Source organism: Triturus cristatus, chromosome 6 (genome assembly GCF_964204655.1).
Source record: "Triturus cristatus chromosome 6, aTriCri1.1, whole genome shotgun sequence".
Lineage (NCBI taxonomy): Eukaryota > Metazoa > Chordata > Amphibia > Caudata > Salamandridae > Triturus > Triturus cristatus.
In genome coordinates this window covers 601,990,340-602,014,319 of record NC_140589.1, presented here as the reverse complement: position 1 = coordinate 602,014,319, position 23,980 = coordinate 601,990,340, and the positions used below count along the sequence as shown (strand labels likewise).

Genomic DNA, 23,980 nt, shown 5'->3' with positions numbered 1-23,980 from the left:
CTTGGCCCAAGTAAGGTTCCATTTTTATCGGGAGACCGGGGTGGTAGTAAATTTGTGTCAGCCCCGTGATCCCACAACTTTCCCACACAGAAATGTGAGAAAAATGTGATGTTTTCAGCTAAATTTTTGGTTTGCAAGGGATTCTGGGTAGGAAAACGTTAGGGGATCCACGCAAGCCTCCACGGACTTCCCCAGGTGTCTAGGTTTCAGAAATGTATGGTTTTGGTAGGTTTCCCTAGATGGACACCGAGCCCGGGGTCAAAAACCCAGGTGAACCCCTTGCAAAACCAGGTCGTTTTGTGATTGGTAAATTTGATGTCTCAACAATATGTTTTGGGCCCTTCCCTGCAGCGGGCACCTGGCCCACCCACACAAGTGAAGAACCATTTTTATCCAGAGACTTTGGGGAATGCTGGGTGGTGGAAGTTTGACGATCCACACAGATTTCAGAACTTTCCATCACAGAAATGTGAGGAAAATGTTTTTTTTTTACAAAGTTTGAGGTTTGCAGGGGATTCTGGGTAACAGAACCTGGTGAGAGCCACACAAGTCACACCATCCTGGACTTCCCTGGGTGTCTAGTTGTAAAAAATGTATAGGCTTGCTAGGTTTTCCTAGGTGTCGGCTTAGCTAGGGTTCAAAATCCACAGCTAGGCACATTGCAAAAAAGGGTCAGTTTCCACTGGAAAAACTGTGATGTGTCCACGTTCTGTTTTGTGCCGTTTCCTGTCGGGGGAACTAGGCCTACCCACACAAATGAGGTACCATTTTTATAAGGAGACTTGGGGGAATGCTGGGTGGGTGGAAGTCTGTGGCTCCCTGCAGATCCCAGAACTTTCCATCTCAGAAATTTGGAGAAAATGTGTTTTTTACAAAGTGTTTGGTTTTCAAGGGAGTCTGAGAGCCACACAAGCCACTCCATCATGGATTCCACAGGATATCTAGTTTACAAAAATGTACAGGTTTGCTAGGTTTCCCCATGTGCCGGCTGAGCTAGGGTCCGCAATCCATAACTATGCCAATTGCGAAAAAAGGTCAGTTTTCACTAGAAAAATGTGATGTCTATGTTGCGCTTCGGGCCATTTCCTGTCACAGGCACTGTGCCTACCCACACAAGTGAGGTACCATTTTTATCTGGAGACTTAAAGGAACACAGAATACTAGAACAGCTGTTATTACCTGTTGACTTTCTATGCATTTCTGCCTTCTAAATGTAAGACAATGTGTAAAAAAATGTCCTCTAATTCACATGCTAGTATGGGTACTCACAATTTCAGAGATGTGCAAATACCTACTGCTTCTAAACTCTATATTTGATTTCACATTTCAGAAATATGTAGGAGTCCTTGATACCTATTTTTCACTCTTTATATTTTACCAAATGAATTACTATATACCCGGTACACAATGAAAACCCATTGCAAGTGGCAGCTCAGTTATTGGCTCTGGGTACCTCGGGTTCTTGGTGAACCTACAAGTACTAAGAATCACCACAACCAGAAGGGTCCAGCAGACGTAATGGTATATTGTTTTCAAAAATCTGCCATAGTCAGAAGAAGTTACAGGTGAAAACGTTGGCACAAATGGCTGTTTTTTTTCAACTCAATTTCAATATTTTTCATTTTGATAATGCTCAAGTTTAACAAGGAACGCCAGGAAGTTACAATAATCAACACCTACGTGCATCCCAAACACAAACCAGAGGCAGTTAAAGAGCTGTTCAAAGAAATAAAAAGGGTCATAGATGAGCAGGACACTGATCATATCATCCTGGCAGGCGACTTTAACTTACATATTCTAGGGCCCGGACAAGACAAGGACCCAGTGCAAGATCTAACTGCCGCCTGTGGAATTCCAAATCAGGGCCTAGCAAAAATTGAGAAACCATCAAGATGCTCAAACCACCTGCCCCATGAAATCAAACATCTAAATCTAAGAGCCCTGAACAGCCGCCTTGTGGGGGACAATCCACCGGTCGCCACATTCCATTCATCAAACACCTCCTCTCACTTAGATTTTACCTTCGCAACTCTAACCATGTTCAAAAGAATTGCTTCCTTTAGAATAGGCGACAACGAACACAGCGATCACCTACCCCAGGAAGTGATACTAAAAGCAAACACAGTCCTCACACTAGAGGTATGCAAAACCAAAGAATGACGAACTATGGGCCAAGTTACTTCATGATGCCAAACAAAAAAACAGTGCTAGTTCTGGCAAACAATCAATAGAATCCAGCAACCAAATCACCCTGGAATATACTCTAACATAACAGAGGCAGTCTGGGTAGATTACCTCTTTAACCACTTTAACAACAAGGTGCAAAAGGATGGCGAAGCATTTAAAGAACTAGGGAACGTATGCAAGGACAGGGGCAACATCAATAGGGAAGAAATGACGCACAACTTCACTCTAGCAGAGCACAACATCAGGAGATTGAACCCGCAGTAGGCTTGGGCATTTCATCATCCATCAAAGAGGAGCGCCACGGTCCAACAGCAACACCGATAAAGAGACAAATGGCCAGGGGCAGACTCGCAGGCGCCCCAGGCTCCAATGGAATCCCCCCAATGCAGTATAAACACAACACGGAATATTGAAGCAAAGCACGGGTTTTTAAGGACATAAATTGCACACCAACAATCCCGAAGTCCTGGAAAGGATCAATTATCAGCCCCATTTTTACAAAGGGTGATAGGAAAGCTCCAAACAACTACCGACTAATCGCTCTCATTGACATAAAGGCAAAGTACTACGCGGGAACAATTTTGAGCGAACTAACATCCTGGGTATCAGAAAACTCTATAATCCCAAAATAACAAACCGGGTTTTGCCAGGGATAAGGAACCACAACCAACATTATGGCATTAGCCTTGTTAATGGACCCAGCTAAAGAGGCAAAACATCCTCTATTTCTTTACTTTATAGACTACGCTGCAGCCCTCGATCAAGTTGACCAAACTGGAAAGCTGGGGGATATCAAAACCCCTCTTCAACCGGCTCAAACAGTTACATACTGACACTTGGATCAGGATTAAACTAGGTACAGGGACACACCTTTCAAAAAGAATCCCCACCTCCAAAGGGCTAAAGCAAGGGTGTGTCCTAGCATCTCTACTCTTCAACCTTTTCTTAGCTGATCTCCCATGGGAACTGGACAAGAGCACATCACACACACTGAAACTGGGAAATATGTCCTTGTCAAATCTGTTATATGCGGACGACCTAGTGTTGATAAGCCGGACCCCCATCGGTCTTCAACATCTCTTGAACAAGGCAAACAGCTTCTCACAACAGAACCACCTATAAATAAATCTTAGGAAACCTAAAATCATGGCAGTAAATTATCTTAAAAAGAAAAAAATCAACTGGTACTTAGATGGGCAATGCCTGGACCAGACAACCAGCTACAAATATCTCTGAAAACTTCTGGACCACAAAAGCTCATTTAAACCCCAGCTGGAGTCCCTGCGGAGAAAGGGAATCATGAACTATTTAGCGATGAAGCCCCTGAAGAAAATGCTGCCAGACCTAACACTCGACTCCTTGTTACAGATACTGCGTGCAAAATTGCAGCCAACATTAACATACGGGAGCGAATTTCTCAAAGGGAAAGATGCTGCAGCTCTGGACATAGTAATAGCTAATTCTTACAGAGCAATTTTCCATCTACCAAAATATGTTTCACCGGCACAAATATGGTTAGAATTCAGGCTCCAAAATCAATCAGTGGAAAGAAGGGACACATACATAAAAGGTTGGCATAAGATCCGAAGCGCCGAGTCAGGATCCTTAAACTCCCATCTTTGGATCGAGTTGTTTCGCCACTGAAAATCACCAGCCAGGGAATATTTGCTCGACTCCCTTAAGTTACTAGGATTGACGGACATTTGGGGAACCCCAACAGATCATCTATCCTTTAAAAACATTGTGACAAAGGCAACACAAACGATATCTGTCCTAGAAGACATGGACACACTTGCTAAAAGGGCACATGGCTGGCTAGTGCTTAGTGACTATGAAGCATTCAAACTGCAATCTTACCTGAAAATGGGAGTCAAAACGAGGACAAAGGAAAAAATCCTAAAGTTACGGCTAGGCGTCATTCCGATCATCCCACATCTTACACCATGGGAAAGGAGAGGAGGTCTGCAGGCCTGCTGCCTGTGCGGAAGAGGCAACAAGCATCTTACCCACATCATCTGCATCTGCCCCAACTTAAAGGACATAAGACGCACATTATTACGACCATTATTCAAGCAGCATGGTATCAGGACCTGTAGGCAGGCAGTAAAGCTGTGTTTAAATCCAGCTGAGATACAGCTAAACTGCCGGCTCACAAAGTTTTTTGACACAGTAGCCAAGAGACTCAAAAAATCCCCGAAGTGGACATTGGTCCACAAAACACAGCTGAACCGGGCATCCATTGAAGCTAGACTGAAAAACCCACATCATCTGCATCTGCCCCAACTTAAAGGACATAAGACCCACATTATTACGACCATTATTCAAGCAGCATGGTATCAGGACCTGTAGGCAGGCAGTAAAGCTGTGTTTAAATCCAGCTGACATACAGCTAAACGGCCGGCTCACAAAGTTTTTTGACACAGTAGCCAAGAGACTCAAAAAATCCCCGAAGTGGACATTGGTCCACAAAACACAGCTGAACCGGGCATCCATTGAAGCTAGACTGAAAAAAAACTAACTGCAGCACCTTACAGATGCACAGGCACTTCAAAACAACGCTGGTTGTATGCACAAAAAACAAGCACTTTAATTGGACTTACAAAGACGGTTGTTTAACTTGGAAAGCTACCACCAGCCCAGCATTCCCTGCTGCACAAGCACTTTAGACCGTTGAAGAGTGTAAGCCCAACTGTGTAATTTTTAAAACAATGTATACAGATGGTTTTTAAAATTGTTTTATCCATTGAATTACGAATAAGAAATATTTCATTGTCACGTGTATGCAAAGGTATTAATTAATCATAAAATTACTTTCTTACTTACTTACTGGTTGCCAGTGGTAAAGTGAGCAGAGTCTTAAAGCCAACAAAAACGAATTCAGCAAACAGGAGCGGTGAAGGCAAAAAGATTGGGGGAATACCATGCCAAGGATGTGAGGTCTAGCAACATGCAAATCTTTTAGGTCATTGTATGCATTACAATATGATAACTTTTCAAAGATGTAAATTCATGTTCTTGGCAGATTGTGAAAAAATCTGAACATAAAGAAGTCTAAAAATATGAAGAGTAATGTATTCACTATTGCTGCATCACAATACCAATTATTTTTATCGGTTAGCAGCAGGGCCGGACTGTAACAGAAAGTAGGCCGGGGCATTGAAACAAAAGTGACCCCCATTAGCAAGTTAGATAGTCAAAAAGTGGCCCACATTGGGAAATATCGCAGCTTTGAACTGGTAAAGACACGCCGTATAAAGGGGCTCATTAGGATAGCAGACGGACTGCAGTCCGTTTGCCATCCTGGTGTAAACCGGGACCGTCTGCCATGCATGCAGTGGTACCGCACACCAGATCAGGATGCGACCATTACCGTGGTGGTCGGATCCTGCATCTTAACATTGCGACGGTTGCTGCTGACAGCAGCACCCACTGCGATGCTAAAAGGCCATATTGTGCATTTCACAGCATTGCATTGGCATAGCCCACACAGGGCCTGCCACATAGTGCTCTGAAATGTAGGGGGGTACCATGGGTACCACCCAAGTACACCCTCGCCTCCCCCAACACAAGTTGCAGGCCCCCCAAACCCAATCCCCGCCAGCCTTTCCATGGCGGTTCCACATTTTGGACATGAACCAGGTCAAAAAACCTGCAAGAAAACGGCCATACACTGACCTATCCGACCAGCTCATCGGGCATTGCCAGATTGCCCAATAGGCCAGTCAGACCCTGGTTAAGAGTTTTGTAATGCGCAGCACTTTGTCCTGGACGTTTCAGTGTGCTACATTTTTGGGGTTCATTTGGCTTGAAATATCTCATGTTGAAATTGATGTGTAGTTCTGGAAACCTTAGTAATGAGCAACTACTCTAAAGAAGTTTGACAAATGTGGTCCGTCTTACATTATAGCACACTGGAGTGCTGGGGATTAAACTGAGGGAATGTGCCAAAAATGCCCTTAAAGTTTGACGCACTGAGAAGTTCACACTGTTGAATCTGGTGACATATCTTTCAGACTAACACTCTGTTGGACTTAGGTAAACACTTCTGATGGCTGTGCAACAAAATCATTAGATATTGGAACACATAAATGTAAAGTTAATATATACCATCAACTTATACAAATGAGTTGCTGTCTATGCCAGCCAATTTGAGTCTGCCGCTCTGTGCATCTGCGTTTTTTTTTAATGGGGTTTGCAAGGAGGAAGGCTCAGTTCTAACACAGTAGATACTTACTATTTGAAGATACTCTGCCACAAGCAATGATCGAGAAAGATTAGTGGGTGTAAAGACATATGTGATGACTGTCTACTGTACTCTCCCTGTCTGCTTGTATGTGTTTTTGTAATGAATAGTTTTTTATTGTGAGATAGGGCAAACGAGAAAAAACACAATCCCCTCTCTTTCATTTCTTTTGCCATGAATTCAAACAGATTTTAAAAAAATGTAACTATATTTTAAACAACTGTGGTTTTGGCACCGAATTATCTGGCACTGATATGTGAATTGATTATTGTTTTTAGATTAGATTTGGGGATATGTATGTGAATAAAGTGTAAAAGAGGAAATCTTTTTTTTAAAAACATACAGGTGTGATGTTTGAACCTGAAGGCCATCGGAGGTGTTGTATATGAAGTGTAGAATGAGATTGGAGTAAGTGTTGTGGGTGCCTGAGATTTGATATACAAGCCCAAAGGGAGTCTTATATTTGACTTAATAGTCTAAGACGGTGCCCTGTCCCTTTGGGTAAGTGGGCCCCTCTCAGCCTTATTTGGATCAGTTCTAACACAGACAGAGGAAAAGGGCGAAGGCTTTTGCAGCAGATACACCTCTGTAAGAGTAATTGATAGGAACTGACAAAGTGCACAACTTACCAATAGGCAGGAGTAACAATGTACTCTGCAAATAAATATGCTAAATGTGTTAATTATGATATTCACTCAGTGGATTGAAATGAAAAATGCTGCTTTACTTAGGCTGTGCAGAGGGTCCCATAGACAAGAAACTTAACGTGCTCTGAACCAATAGGATCCAATTATTTAGGAGTTGCTGTCGTTTTCCCAGACACTAAGCTCACAGCCTGACTATTGCACTGCTTGGGGGTGCAGGGTTTGGGGGGATGGCACCTGCTTAAATTAAATAGACACTATCCCTCATAATGCACAACCTAGTTGTCTCCCTCTGCAGTTATGTATTATTTTTCAGTTTTGGTTCTTTCTTGTTTACTGTTCCTGCTCCTGTGTTATCTACAAACTCCACTCCTTGACTCCAGGGATTTTTTTCTTCCTGCTGTCTGCTTTCTTATGAACCTCTGGAACTAGTCTTTATGTGAGCAGATGCAGAGAAAACCTAACAGGGGAGCAAAAGACCAGTGTATTTCGATGAGGTTTAGGGAGATGATTAGAGATTATGGATATCGAGGGCCATATTGGTCATTTTTACAAGAAACTCAAAGCAGCAACACACCATACTGGGCTGCTTGAAAGGGAGAGGGAAGGAATGCGCCATATCTTTTAAGATATGGGGCGTTCCTGCTCCATCCTTGCGCTGCCACCCTGAGTGCTGCCTAGCGGCAACTCAGGCGCCCTTGCTCCTTCCTGCACAAAAACAGTCCTTTAAGTAACCTGGACGTAGTTTGCGAAGTAGTGCTACGCGTAGCTACGTGAAGTGCACTTCACACTATGCGAGCTATGCGTAGCTTCGCAAACTGCATAGTGCACTGTGCAAGATGCTGTTCGCACTGATTGCACAGTGCCGGATGCTTGTCCACACTGTGCAATCAGTGCAAACTGCATCTTGCACAGTGCAAGCGGTCGTTTTCTGCCGCTCGAGTAGATTTCTACTCGAGCGGCAGCTTTCTCAACACGGACTGGTAGTTTCTCATCGCGAGCATACGCGACCGCTCGCAATGAGGAACCTGACCTCCCCGCGTTGAGAAGCTCGCCGGGAGGTTTCTTTTCTACGCTCGCGATCAGCAACTTGATGTTGCTGATCGCAAATGAGGAAAAAGTCTTGCCGGGATGTCATTTTGCTTGCACGCGGTCGCCAACTTGACATTGAGGACCGCGAGCAAGCAAAAAATGACCGCTGCACTACACTACGCGATGCTACGCTACGCCTGTTTGCACTGTGCAATGTGCAATTCGCGTAGTGCGAAATAGCGCAAACTTCGCAAACTACGCAAGCGTAGCGTAGTGCTTTGCCCAGGCTTACCTTTAAGGCCTTTTCCTCTTTCTACGTGTGCTGAAATAAAGATATTTCTTCTTGTTACGCCTCCCCTTAGGAGGCATAGCATTTTGAGACATTCCCAGGTCTACGGCTCATGGAAAATCAGGGAATGATCTGACTTAACAGCCAGAATCCCTTAGTGTTGTTCACCTCTACCATCACCAAAGAGAGCCTTCCTTTCCTGGACCTGACTATTTTTCCAGCTGAGGGCGGGTTGCAGACAAAAAGGTTCCATAAACCAATGGACAGGAACAGCCTGCTTTCGTTTAAAAGCTTTCACCCTAATTCACTCAGGGAAAATCTCCCGGTGGGGCAGTTTTTACGCCTCCGACATACCTGTTCTAGTTTAGTGGACTTCAGGCTGGAAGCAGCTACTTTACAAAAGAAACTCCTATGAAGGAACTACCCATCACGGACCTTCATGAGGGCTCGCAAAAGAGCAAGCAACTGCCACCGTGATGCTCTCCTGGAATTAATCGAGAAACCAACTACTGAGAGAACAGTATGTGTCACCACATTTAGTACTGCCTCCAGCAGCATTCAAAGGATCATCACACGGATTTGGAAGATTCTCAACTCCAATGGATTGCAACTTCAAAAGCCCCTCTTCTCATTCAAGAGGAGCCAAAACATTAAAGACATGTTGGTCCACACTAAACCTAGAAACCCATCACCTAGACAGGACGGGGCGGATGAAAGAAGATTGACCTGGACCCTCCCCCCTGTAACAGGCCACATGAGATGGGGGATGTGCGATGTGTGCTTCCTGACAGCCAATACAAAAACAGTGAATGTCGGCTTGACCCGGCCTTGGGAACAAAGGAGGCACACTAATTGTAACTCAACCCACGTGATTTACATGATGAGATGCCCTTGTGATCTCATTTACATTGGGATGACGACCAGACGGGTGAAAACAAAGATCATGGAGCATAGATCAACGTGCAGATGCCAACGGACTGTTAGCCGACGTACTAACCCCTACAAAGAAAAGAACCACTCGGCCGAGAACTTCTTCTGGACTGTCATAGACAAACCCAATCTGAACATGAACATGGGAAATCCAGAGAGGGCACTCTTTTTAAGGGAACAAAAGTGGATTTACAGAGTTAGCAACCACTCCAAGGGGTTAAATGACGACATCCCCTGGAATAGTATCCGGAACCCATGAAACATATGTGTCATGTTTCAGTACACCTGATGATTCACTACCGACACCTACATACACCTTTCTTATGTAAGGAAAAAATATTATGGAGGAGGTGTCTTTGACCCCACTCTATATCGACCCAGGAGAAGCAAACATAGAGTTACATCCTTAACTAGGTTCACCATTTAGCCATAAATTATAGTTTGGCACGCATGACCACATAAGCAGGGTAACTTCATATATATTGGGAGAGCTTTGCAACCAATAAGAGAACGAGCACTCTGATCTACTGGAATCCCACCAGCATTAATGCCCCAATGCACTCACCATGCGCATACTCGAGACTGCAAAGGTCTGTAAATTGCGGCAATGATTTAACCTGGATTTCTAGCATTCCCTGAGCGATGGGAATCGCTAGGGGGATGGCACGTTTTGTGGGCGGAGTTAGAAACAGCTGTTAAACACGAGAAAACATACCATGTAGCCCCATATATAACGCTCAGAAACTCTTGAATTTATCGCGGAATATATCCATTTAGCCCATCAGTCACCACGGGTGCAAGAGGTTCATAATTGATTAAAAATTGATGCCCTGAGTAGGAAGGAGAATCAAAAGGAAGGGTAGCGCGCTAGCTTATTATTATTTTTTCTCTTGTGGAACGCCGGTCACATGGGGTCATCACGTAAACATGGGCGGAGTCAGTCACAGTTAACGGGAGCCCCGGGAGCATCGCCACACACTTCTACATGGCGCCATGGAGAGACAAAAGGTTTCGGCCACAGCTACCCTTGACGAAGTAAGTAAGGGATTGAGGGGACGACTCTCAGCAGTTTGTATACTTGTCAAACCGTTTAGAGGAATACAGGACCTAATACTCGATAAACGGCTGACATAGGTGATTCTTAACTACGCCAGCCTCCATTTCTCTCTGGAGGTGCTCAGGGCAATTTAGCCAATTTGGAAATGTATAACTTAAGAGATAGGAAGTCGACTGCAACATATCGATATATCTTCACCTGAAAATCGATTGCACCCTATTTCATTAGTATTTTCACTGCGTAACCATCTCTCATTCCCCCTTGTACAACAGAGTGAGAATATAAGGAGCTGTGCTCACTCCCCCGCCAGTTCAAGTCTAGATTTTAAATGAACTTGGTAAGCGTAACATAAAGGACAATGATGGTTTAATGTGTGTCTCCCAGCTTTGATACCCACAATGTATATAACTATTTTTTAACTCCGTGATTTAACCTTAAACTCCTTGCCAGTTCTAATTGCTTTTACAAATGGTAGGAGCGATTATATTTTCTAATAACACACCGCCGGGTCCCTCTCTTCTTGAGGACCTGAGCTGCCAGTATCGAATGTTTGGTTCAGTATGTGTGTGTGGGCGCGAAACACTGATGTTTTTTGGGAATAAGTGCTGCACGAAGGGCAAAGCGCTTTGCACTTTACCTGTTTTTATTTTCATTTTTTACAGGTTCCTCTCGGAGAGAAAGGGACTCTACCACATTTAAACCGAGCAGTGACTCAGTAGGGTGACTTGTCCTTTACTCCTGGATCAGAAGAAGATTGGATCAGTACCAATAGGGGTCATATTGTTGAGAGTCCTGATGAAAGCCGGGGTAGTACATTTTGCCGGCTGAAACATGTTGACGGTTCTCCAGAGTGTCGGGGTCGGTGTCTCATTATAAACTTCCTGACCGAGCATCCACAAGTCCATTTTTAGTCTGGACAGGGTACCCAGTATTAAAATTGTAATAGGGACTCCCTGAGACCAGTTTTAGACCACTACATCTGCACCTTTTTTTCACGTATGATGCCGTTTCTCTCAATTTATGTTGTATTGTCTTCCCCCTCCCTATTGCTCCACCTCCAGCGTTGGTCTGCGCGGAGGTGTGTCAGCAGCCCTATGATGAAGCATGACACAGCTTGCTGTGTGTGAGGGCAGTTTTAATCACTTTTGTGTATTTACCCCAAACACACTTTCTACTATCAAGTTTCATGTACCACTTCCAGGTTGTGAAAAAAAAAAGGGAATGTGCCAAAATCCATGGGTGGATGCGTGGGAACACCTACTCTTCACCCATGAAATGCATCTCTGGGGCACAGTAACACAAGGCAGCGACTTGGGCTGCCTTGCGTTTCTTCATATTTACCAAGCACCACAGGGACACATAAGGTGGCCTTTCGTGGCTTGGTCGATCTCATCTAGGTTTTGTATCACCCTTGCGTTACCTTGCATGGTGCATGGGTGACGCAAAACTTTGATAAAGATGCCCCAACTGTAAAAGACATAGTGGAGTCTATTCCGTTTGGAAACTGTGTGGAGACTGGTGTGTAGTGGAAGCTGAGAGGTGCATTTGCAACAACAGATTTAAGTGATATCTCCAGTCCTGTTCTGAACTGCAGGAGCAGGCCTCATGCTTTCAGTGATATAGTTTCATATTCTTAGCACGTGTTTGCAGAAGGCGCGCGGATTCCTTGACTTCCAATTTTGCAATATCCTAAAATCTGGTGAAGCACAGGCTCCTGGAAATGTTTTGTTTTTCTCTCAGGTGCGGATGAGATACCATTCATAGCTGCTTGTATTTGATGCAATTGTCCTTGAAGATGATACATGCTTGTAGGGCAGACATTGCAGATTCACCTTGGTGGAAGTCATGTAACAGTTTTTTTACCAGTCATGAAACAGATTGGGGTTTGCTCTTCTGTTTGGAAAGAGTAGAGTCAGGAACACTGTCAATGTGTTCTGACCGTTAGGTAGGAGAGAACCTTTGCTTGGACTGTGAGTTTGAAGTTCACTTAATAAAAATATAGCTGAACTGTGAGTATGAGTGATGGTTACTAACCAGGAACGGTAATTTTTTTGTGACATGAGATCTGAATCAAAGGTTAGAGTCCACTGAGAACCTGAATGATATTATGGTTGTGGTGACTGTTTTGTTAATTCATTCATTGTTATGTTAAAAAGTCATTCCTGGTTTTGGTGTGTTAGATGTTGCCGAGAATGAACTCCATCTGAGTGCTTTCATGCTCAGGTTAGACATTAAAAGAAATATGATAACTTCCTCTGAGATTCCACAAGTATCTGTTGGTATCTGGATTTGCCATCAGGCCACAATACTGTTTTTTGAGTGGAAAGAGGAAATACAGCACATTGTGGTGTTTTGATACCCGTACATTTTGAAATCATTTTCAAAGGGCATGATGGTCAATGATTAGAACACAATCTCTGACCACTATTTTACTCAAGGAATATCAAACCACGTGTATTATTATTGAGAATTGCTTACTCTACCTTATTTAAAGGTATTCCTTCCTACACAAAAACAATCCTGTCAGCAACACCTGTGTTGATGCTAGTTAGGGTTCTATTCTATCATGGAAGAAACTGGGGAAGTATTTGAAGAAAGGGGCATACATTGTCAGATCTCCAATTATATTGTTGGGGAGCCCAGCTCAAGAGCATTAGAGTTAAATATGGGATTGTCTGTAAGAGCTTTATGGACTTTTTCGCTACTGCCCTAATAAGGCCTTGTTGGGGCATGACTTTCTGTTTAAGAATTCTGCTCCTACGTTTGTAAAAAAAAGTCAGGTTGAAGACTGTATTTACACAAATACATTCATGGAGTGGCATTGGGCAAATAGCAGGTATGTCATATTACAGTGATAAGCAACCTATTTTGAATTCACCTGGCACTCCAGAAGACTTGTTTCACACCCTAGCATTCCTATAAGACACACTGGATTTCTGGACTGGGGAATTTACTTCTAGGAGGGTATTATGCCCTTGGGACAACCTAGATCAATATATAGATTGCAAAACTATTTATATGTAAACAATTATCTATGTGGACAAAGACACTAAAGTAGGAAGAGTACAAGGAGTGCAGCCTTGATGTGAAGTGTGCCCCCATTCTTCCAAGTGATAAAACCCTTAGCCATTTATTACAACCAGCTCCCGGACACCCTCAAATCTGAAATAAAATCATCTTTGAAGGTCTAAGATGGATGCCTGCGATGTCAAAGATTGAGAATAACTAGAAAACATTAAGGGCCATATGTAGGTAGGCTGTGTTTTGCGATTCTCTAATTGCAATTTTTAGGGAATCGCAATTAGAGAATAGCAAAACGCTATGTAGGTAGGATTAGCAATTTTTTTTGCGAATCCCACCTATTCCTTATTTGCGATTCTCTAATTGAGAATCGCAAATAAGGAATACCTTGCCATTCATTCCTATGGGCTAAAAGGCCCATAGGAATGAATAGGAAGACATTCTCAATTTGCGATTCTCAATTAGAGAATCGCAAATTGAGAATGCAATTTCAAGGGTGCAAGGGTGTCAACATGACACCCTTTTGCACCCCTGTAATGAGCATGGGTGCACATGTGGCGCACATACATGCCCTAAGGGCATGTATGTGTGCCACATGGCACTTTGAATAATGCAAAAAACTGCATTATTGAAAGAAATCGCAAATTACCATCAACCTGAAGTTGGTGGTAATTTGCGATTCCTTAAGCCAAAATAGCACAACTTGGGTGCTTTCTACATTGCATTTAAGGAATCGCTATTTGGGATTCGTTAAATGCATTTGCAAAATAAGGAATCGCAAATTTTGCGATTCCTTATTTTGCATGCAGATTTGCCTTCCTACATCCCACTTAGCAAAATTGCGATCGCAAACGCCGAAATTCGGCGAATTTCGGCGTTTGCGATCGCAATTTTGCTTTCTACATATGGCCCTATGATATTTATAGATTTTCTTTATAAAAATGTGAAAACTGCCTTATTTAAGCAGAATCAGTTTAGGGCTGCTCATAGCTGTGGTGGACCTCTGAAGATGCTACGTTCAGAACGAACAAAGAGAAAGCATGTCCTAAATGCAAGCAGATGAGCCTCAGTGACATTGACATCTTTAGGTCATATCCAGTTCTCCAACCATTCTGGAATGAGGAGTCACATAATTTCTGGAGAACTAAACCAAGAAATTGAGGTAAACTATTTTATAAGAAATTTGTGTATGTCAGCCAACAACGTCTCAATGCCAGTTCACACAAAGAAGCTGCTGTTTATCTAAATCTGTTGGCAAGAGAGCAGATCTATAGAAACTGGGTAACAGATTTTCCTCCTAATTTTGCTAACCAGGTACAATATGTGAAAAATATATACAGAGGTGGTGGAGGAGCGGTGTTGTGATTACTCTATGCAAATTGGCAGAGACAAATCCAGCTCTCAGTTGGTTGACAGTTCTTATTATTATGCCCCACCAATACAAACCTGTGGTAGAAAATCCCAAAGAGACCTATGTAGCAAAAGAGAGGCCAGACAACTCCTTTATTTCCCTTTAGCACTCAATTTTGAAAAAGAATGTGAGTCTGGTTGACTAAAAAGCTATGCCCTAAAGAAGGAGTATTATAAAAATGACAGCATAAATGAGGTTTGAATTGAAAGTGGTGAACTTAAAGGGAATACAAAGCAAAATATTGCATTCTAACTCTTGGACCTGACATCCTTGGTGTGGTCTTTCCCCAAACCTTTTGCCTTCACTCCTCCTGTTTTGCTGATTTCATTTTTGATAGATTTAGGACTCTGTGCACTTCATCACCGCTAACCAGTGCCAATGTGTTTGTGTGCTCTCCTTCAAACATGGTCAAATTGGTCACCACGTAATTGGCACATTTCATTGTACTTGTACGTCCCTAGTAAATTGTACTACATTACCCAGGGCTTGTGAATAAAATGCTACAAAAGGGACTGCAGCACTTATTGTGCAACCCACTAAAGTAGCCTTCTAAAACATTTCTCAGGCCTGCCACGGCAGCCTGTGGTACAGCTTTAAACTGCCATTTCCACCTGGCAAAATAAACCTTTTGACAGGCTTAAAACTTCCCTTTTAATATGTATAAGTCATTCTTAGGTAGTCCCTAAAGGCTGATAGGGCAGGGTGCATTGTATTTAAAAAGTAGGACATGTGTAAGTTTTATATGTCCTGACAGTGAAAAACTCCTAAAGTTGTTTCTCACTATTGTAAGGCCTACGTCTCGAAATGACTAACACTGGGTTACCTTACTATATTTAATAAGTGTTAACTTTAGATTGGGAGCAGACAGAGATATGTTATTTATGCTCAAATTAATTGTAATTTTAAGTCCTCTTTAATGGCAAAGTAGGATTTTAAGTCACAATTCTGAAAATTCCACTTTTAATAGGTTGCCTTTTCTTTTCCTAACCATTTGGGCCTGCTGCCAGCATCCATAGTCACATGATTGTGAATAGTTTTGCTGTTTTGGGTTGTGCATTGCATCTCGATGATGCCACAAAGGGGGCTAGGTGCGGACAGGATGGACCATCCAGCCAGGATGGCTGGGGGTGGGGTTCTACTCTGCCACACTTACACTTAAAAGGGCTAGCTCTAGGTGTGGACAGGATGGACCATCCAGCCAGGATGGCTTGGGGTGGGGTTCTACTCTGCCCCACTTAATCTTGAAAGGGCCAGCACATACAAAGGGACCTGATCCCAGCCTTTTGTCACCTCAGACAGTTTGGAACCTTGACAGGGAAAGGAGATTAACTTTTCAGAACCAGACGTGGTAGTTGGACAGGGAGCCTCTCAACACAAAGGCTGGCATGAGGTATAAATACCTAAATATTTGAGCCTCAGAACCACTCTTAAGATCACTGTTGTACCTGTGGAAGTTGCAGGATAGGGACTGCCCCACTGCCAGAGGACATGACCTGTTGCTTGAAGGACTGCTTTGCTGTCAGAGAAGAAAGACTGGACCTGCTTGCCTTTAGCCCAGGCAAACAAGAGTGACTTTATGGGTCGTCTGGCTGACCTTCTGTGTGAGGTACATGGAGACAACAAGCTTCAGAGGCCTCCCTGCAATTGTCCTGCTAACCTGCTGCAACTGGACTTGCTTAGACCTGTAATTGTACCTGCTTGAGTCATGTTGGTCACTGCTGGAGTGAGTGCCTGATCCCCAAGTGGTGCCTCACTAGGTACCGGACCCTTGGCTGGCATCAGAGTGCACTCATTTTAAAGAAAGGGTGAAAATTCTCAATCTTGGGCTACACACGACGCCAAACGGGCCTGTTCGCACCAAAACTCAGTCGCCCACAACAACCATCAACACGAAGTTCCAATCAGACCTCCTCTTCACGCCTCCAGTGACCTCCAGTGATGACTGGCAATACGAGAGCTAAACTTTGCGTTACAGCAACGACAGCCACAACAACACCTAATGCACAGCCATGACTGTCTGAGATTCTTGACTGTCTCTCCATGCTACAGCAATTACCATCTGCGATGCTCAACCTACTCTTCGTGCTCCACCGACAGCCATCCGTGACACTCACCCTCCTCCTCATAGCTTCCTCCACCGTAAACATATCTCTTTAAGCTGGACTTTGAAGGTAACTCTTCAGCAGGAATAACCTGGTCCCTGTATCCGACCCACGCTCCATTGGCCTCAATTTGTGACTTTCCCCTAATCTAGTGTGACCAGATGAACACAAGTGGCACTTTGTGCTTTTAGGTACTATTTTCACTAAACACTTTAAAATGGAATATCTCTGATTCTATTGATTGGATATTATTGTTCAGGTATGATTTAAATTATTAAAATGTGCTCTAAGTTTCTAAATTGGTTTGGGATTTTTCTTGTGTTGTGTTTTCACTTTAATACTGTTTTTGGGCTGCAGAAATACTTTACACATTGACTCTAAGTTAAGCCTAACTGCTTTTGTGCCAAGCTACCAGATGTTTAAGCACAGGTTAATTTAGTGACCTTTGTGTTTCACCCAGACCAGGATTGTGGTTATTGCCAGAGTGCGGCTTCCATCCCCCTCAACCAATAACCCAATTTCTCACAATACCCTTAAGCTTACTCACTGACGTTTTTACTTCTTACAGTGCTTTTTTGAGGAATTGATGTTCTGAGGCTTTTCAGATAGCTAATACTGTCTGTAGCCAGACCAAAAATATAGGACACCATTCCCTGTGCACATATACTGATCTATTGCTCAATTCACAAAGATTGATGTATGAGTAGGTGTCAGCAAACAAAAATAAATCTTGAAAGGGAACAATTCAGAAGAAATCTGAGTGAAGATGACTTTACAATAGCAACACTGCATCAGCAGGCTTTGGATCTTGATTGTGCCCTCTCACAACTGGCTTGCCCTTGAAATAAATTGATCTTCACTCCTGCATAGTATTATTCGCTGACCCACGTTCCGAGAATGAATGGATGATTGATTGATTCATCCTTCCAAAGTAATTAGCAGCTATTCAGTGACTGACCAACTTTCCAACTTTACTCAAAACTACTTCAAGCATTCTGAATCATACTTTCATCTGACTTTTTTTTGCCAGTGTTGAATCAAAGAACCTTGTGCTCTTTACACTTCACTGTCCTAATGATGGCTCTTAACATGTGAAAGGGCTGAAACGCTGTCTTCAATTTTGGCAACAAAGACAAAACTAAACTAAAACACATGAATTGTCATGCTATTCAGTAAATATGAACTTTCACTGTATATTGATACTGTAAAGACTTGGGTCCGGAAGCAATGGACCGTCAAAGATATGTCACTTTTAGGTGGCACAGAGACATGTATGCAGTTTTTCAAAAACATCTGGATCAATTTTAACAGGCAATTAGAAGCATGCTTGTAATAGCATAATCCACAGTGACCTTTCCTGGGTTTAAATGTTATGTTATGTGCCTTTGTAGAGCGCACTATCACCTGGGAGGGAATCCTGGCACTGAGCAGGTGTGAGTCTAGGCATACCTAGTGAGACTACTCGAAAAACCAGGTCTTCAGCTTCTTGCGGAGTTGAAGAAGTGAAGAGGAGGGTCTTATCAGTAGAGGCAGGTAGTTACATTTTTTAGGAGTGATGTAGGAGGGAGAGGCGTGGCGCATCGATCCCTGGCGACGGCGGCATCTGAGCTCATCATCATGTGACTCTGGGCAATATCTCACTTAATCTCCCCGACGGACCAGGGTGTTGACACCCTTAAGGGTGAGTAGTTAAAGTTTTACAAATACCAGATTTAGGAAAAGGCTCAACCGCCAGATCTGGTTTTCCATATAAACTGGATTTTTGCAAGTGGGAGTTGGGACGAGCAGAGATGTCTCGAAGGTTTGTGAAAGAAGACGAAATTGTTGAGGTATGAGGGGCCAGTGTTATGTAGTGCCTTCAAAGTGTAGGTGAGGAGATTGAATTGTGCTCATTTGTGAATGGGGATAGAGTGGAGCTCCTTCAGGTGTGGTGTGATGTGAGTGTGGGTGTGGGAGGCAAGAGAACAAGCATCGGAACAGTAACAACGCTACTTTGCACTGCTGCCTTGGCTATTTTGCACCTACATTTGCACTGACCTACAAGTGTGAAATAACATTTGCATTGACAGATCAACAGTTCTTAATTTGTAAATCGATCAATCAAAATGGGAAAGGGACGGTGCTCAAAGCTCTGATCTGAAGCCGGGGGCCAGTGCATTTAAATGTAACCCTACTGAATACCAAAGCTTTTTACGCTTAAACCCACCTCATGCCTCTTTAATCCTCTACCAGACAATCCCTATCACTTTTTCTCTCTCTCTTGCAGGTTTCTGCTGTCTTCCTTTCTGACCTTTTTTCCATATTTCTCATCCATCTTTACCCTTTGAGTGGTTCTTCCTCTCTTGCTCTCTGGAAATGTCTGAAGTGGAAGAATAAGTGTTAGCCCCCAAAATGAGTGCTGGTATACCCCACCGGCAACCACCTGCTCAAACTCAGCACTGCCAAAGATACATTTTCACCGGCACTGGACATTGCAAATACTTGTGCAAAATGGCCCTGTTGCCATTGCTAAATTGTTCAGTCGCAAGTGCAAGGCACGTAACTCGGTCACATTCGTTTTTAGATGGTTTGTGAAACATTAGGCGAGATTTAAATGTACTTAATAATATATCATGGATCCTGGAGGGTCTCTGAGACACTGGACATTAAAGGCGTCAACCAGTGAAGAGAAAATAACTATTCCCTGCACAATTCTCCATCACTAGAAATCACCAACAATAAGTTTCCTAGAATGTTCCTGCAAAGTTCATTGTTTGATGGTGTCAGCTTGGGTTTTATGACCTTTCATGACATAATTCAGAAGATGGCCCCTTTAGTGTGATTTTACTGAAAAGGCAACGCTTGTAGATGCGTTGACTCAAAAAAACATATATTCTGTAGAAAAAAAGAAATTCAATAGGGCTGTACGGATCAGCTACAAAATTTAATTTCATACTCACCACTGGTCCCTAATGCAGGCACTCAGACACCACACCCAGATTACATGCATTGCCCAATTGACAGAAAATTGTGTACTGGTTGTAGCAAAAGCGCAAAGTTACATGCAATATTCAACTAGCACAAAATGTAATTTGCAGTCGTGCAAATGCCATTCTTGCACTGATCAGTCAGTGAAAATATCACTTGGCACAAGTCGGGCAGTACAACTGGACTGGTTGAGATGCACAATTATAGGAACCATTGGGGCTGCTGTTAAATATTCCGAATTGGTCGCTTTCAAGGCTGTTACCTTCTGGCCGGTTGGAATGTGCAGTCCCTCCATCACCTTGGCGAACGAGCCCTTGTTGATCATTTTGCCCACCAGGTAGTTTCCAACTCGTTTGGTGTGCGGGAAGTTTTTCGTCGCTTCCTGTGGCAGCTTGCTGAAGCAGGCGGGTATCTGGAGGTCCCTGGTGTTTTTCTCCCCTTCGGACAGTATCCTCTCCACGGTCCCTGAGCCTGTTATCAGGGTCTCCAAAGTTGCTTTGGCAGCTGCGGGCATCCTCGGCACTGCCCGACTCCCTGGCAGCGCACTGTACAAACGAAGCCAGTTCACCAGCCGCAGCAGGTGATCAATACCAATTCCTGAGTGGGCTTGACACCGACACATCACCGGCCGAGCCGAGAGCCGCCTGCATCTCCGCGGATCTGCCCCCTCCGAGGCGAACCTTTCATCGGCGATCCCCGGCCGCCGTCACGCAGGTGTGCCCAAGCAGATACAAGCCGTGGATTATTAACCAAACCCGATACACTGTCGTCAATTCATGTCTCTGAACTGCCGGCGGTGGCCGTGACACCTGATACCAGCACGAGCGCGCAGTCATCCGCCCTTTTCACGCAAGGCAAGAAGATAGGCCCAAGTGTCAAGCGAATTGTTGGCTCGTGACAGCTACCAACGGGCTCAATAACAATACAGACTTTTTGGCTTTCAAAAAGCATGATGGTGAATCTTTATTGTAACAAAAAATTACTCATTTTGTGTGTGGGTTTCAAAATCACACATTTTGTGTGTGTTTCTTTTTCTGTATTCGTGAGTACGTTCATAAATAAATTTGCAGATAATTCTCGAGGAAAAACAAGTCTACTGTGTGCACTATGATGCTGGGACCAAGGAGGTGCGTCCGCTCATTCAGTGGATTAATGCATCCACTTCAAGAGACTGTTTTTAAAAGCATGTTTACAGGGTTGACTCACGCTTTCAACATTCCGAGGTCGGTTAAATGAGCTCCAACGAGTTGGAAGACAAACAAAATCTATTAACCAGCGCCAGAATGATTCATGGGGTGAAAGTGCGCTTTGCAAATAGGTATGTTATTTTGAGAATTGGAAATAAAGAAGGGCATTTGTCTGCCACATCGGGGCATCTTTTAAAGTGGTAAACGGAACCAATATCAGGTGGTAGAGAGTTCCATGCTTTGCGATATTCGAATTTTCCACGCTGTAGTAGCTGCAGGCAGGAAGGATTCTCTCAGGCTAAGATGGGCTTGAACCTGGAGAGTTCAAGGAGGAGTGTCTCAACTTTTCAGCCCCTTTGAGCCACCGGAGGTTGACAGAAGGTTAGCCAGGTAAGGCAGACTTTGCTCACAGATGGGCTTGCATTGCTGCAATGGGTGACTGCTCTTCCAGTTTGCGTATGGATCTCAAAGTGTTTTAGCATGGGCTTGGAATGAATGCAAGAAGGGGAGCTCGCTGCTTCATAGCAATGTAATCATTTAGCAGGTGGTACTGTTCCTTTGTGCTTTAAACTCTGCCCTTTGCAACCTAACTATAGAGGTGGACAAGCCAGTAAAATTATAGGAAGAGCCTTGTGCTGGGCTAAGCTAAGGATCTGCCTCGGACAAAAGGTCACAAATAGGAGTCGAGCCATTTAAAGACTAGGGGCCTGATTATGAGTTTGGTGGTCCTGGATAGGGCCGTCACACCAGCGCCCCGCTCCAGGACTGCCAAACTCAACCGCTTCCTGCCAGATTATGAGTAATTTCGTTGTTTGGCGGGCGGCGTGACAGTCCTGCAGCGGTGCAGTTTAAAGGCTCATAATGAGTCTAATAACTGCACTGCTGTGGTACTGCCAATGGATGTTCCTTGACGGCATGGACTGAGCAGTCCATGCTGTGTAGGAAGAGGGGTGCAACACACAGGGGGGCAAAATATGTGCTCCCGGCCTGCACTCCCATGCACAGGGGTAACAGAGGGACCTGTAGGGACCCCTTTATTTCCCTACTGCCAGCCTTTTCATAGCAGGTTCATCTCCATGAAAAGGCTGGCGATGGGGAAACTCGAAATATGTATGGCAGTGCTGTAGCGGCACCGCCATGCAGATTGCTTCCCCAGACTGCTGCTCCACCGTCAGGGATTGTGGATCCCTGGCGGTTGATGCGGTCCCAAAATGCTCTAACCGCCGTACTCGTAATACACGATTGGACCACTGGTACGGCTGACCCCGACCACCACTGCTCTTCCAACACGGGCTCGGCGGTCTGATGGACCACCTAATTTGTAATCAGGCCCTATGTCTGTAATTCACAGAACAAATGTGATGTAAAATATGAAAAAACTCTTTAAAAAGTAAAAGATTAGCAAGTGTTTTATATTAGTACATTATATTTCTAGATTGAAAGTGACATTACTTAAAAGAAAACATTCTAAACATGAACTTAGAAAGATTCAAGACTTACCCCTGCAATTAACCCAGAGGACCTTGCCATGAATGAAGTAAGAGACAATTCACTTTGTACTTTAACGTTTGTGTAGATGATCAATATTGTTACTATGTATGGAGAAACCTTATACATGGGATATCCCCCTAAAATACATTTTAAGGGTATAGTAAGTCACAGAGGCGTTCCATGACCGCATAGAGGAATGAGATAAAACGCTGAATTTCCACTTCAGGGCATCAGACTGCAAGGTGACTTGAAGTATGTTTTTCACATAGGGCAAAGGGTATTTTATTCTATAATACATGGTCACATCATCATTATAGTCCCCTCAAAAAGCTTACAATATTGTTCTTTCATATAAAAGACATATGATTGCAGATGAATCGAACAATTGTGGAACATGAAGGGGCTCATTACAATGTTGGGCGGAAAGACTCCGTCCAACAGTCGGAATCTTCCCGACCACTTCTAAACCTTTCCGCCCGACTCGGTCGGTTTACAGTCTGACCTCCTGATTACGATGTTCGTGGTTGGAACTTAAATCAGCTGGTCATTCCGACTCGGTTCTGACCGACTCAAGGAGTATTTTTGTCAGTCGGAACCACACCCTAACCCCCTATGTACGGCGTTTCCGCCATCGGGATTACCATGTTGGCTTCCAACAGCCTTTCCATGCTGGCCTTTCCGAAACAGAAAGGCTATCGGAAAGTGATTTTAGGGTCCCCTGGCAGGGCCCCCTAGCCCCTGCGGCCTACGGTTGGTGGCAGAGAGGGTACCAAAGGTTCCCCCCTGTAAAAACCTGAACAGTGGGGCAGGCACCATGGGGTGCCTGCAGCAGGGTGCAGGGTTTTACACACACAACCCATTTCCCCATGGGAGTCGCCTGTGTTACGGGTGGTTCTCAGGCTTAACACGAGCTCCCATAGGAAACAATGGGAATCTGATAGAAAACTGTTCGGTCGCATCGTAATCCGGAGGTTGGAACCGCCGACCGCAAGTTGGTCGGTCCCGATTCTGAGACGGTGTCGGGCGGAGGCTTTCCGCCCGACATCGCAATGCGCCCTGTAGTGTATAGATAAACACTATAATATCCAGTTAGTAATTTGCTGCAAAAACATGTAAGCTGTGTTGAAAATTCCTGTGATTCAGAATATGTTCTAGTGCTTTCATATATTGACGCCTCTGTATCATCCTTTTCAGCCCAAATATTTTGTTTTACCTTTTTAGCAGGACTACATTAATGATGGCTGTACAAGCAATCATCATAAAGCAACTAAGATTTCATGATTTATTAAATTTCAATACCATTTATTGTGACTACACTATCATTATTTTTTAAATAATTTTATATGCCTCTCTTTAAATCAAAGCACAGGAATACCTTGATTTCCTAACTTGCTAAAATAAAGTATTCACTATAAGAAC

At 43.7% G+C, this 23,980-nt stretch overlaps 1 protein-coding gene across 1 annotated transcript in view; it reads right to left on the bottom strand.

The window, feature by feature from the left end:
- LOC146817555 (uncharacterized) overlaps positions 1-20,498 on the bottom strand; it is a 414,447-nt gene extending 393,949 nt beyond the window's left edge. The window contains exon 1 of the mRNA XM_085609212.1: positions 20,146-20,498. Within this exon, the coding sequence (XP_085465338.1) occupies positions 20,146-20,397 (252 nt within the window). The 5' untranslated portion in view covers positions 20,398-20,498. The remainder of the gene's footprint in view (positions 1-20,145) is intronic.
- Between the last annotated feature and the right edge of the window lie 3,482 nt (positions 20,499-23,980).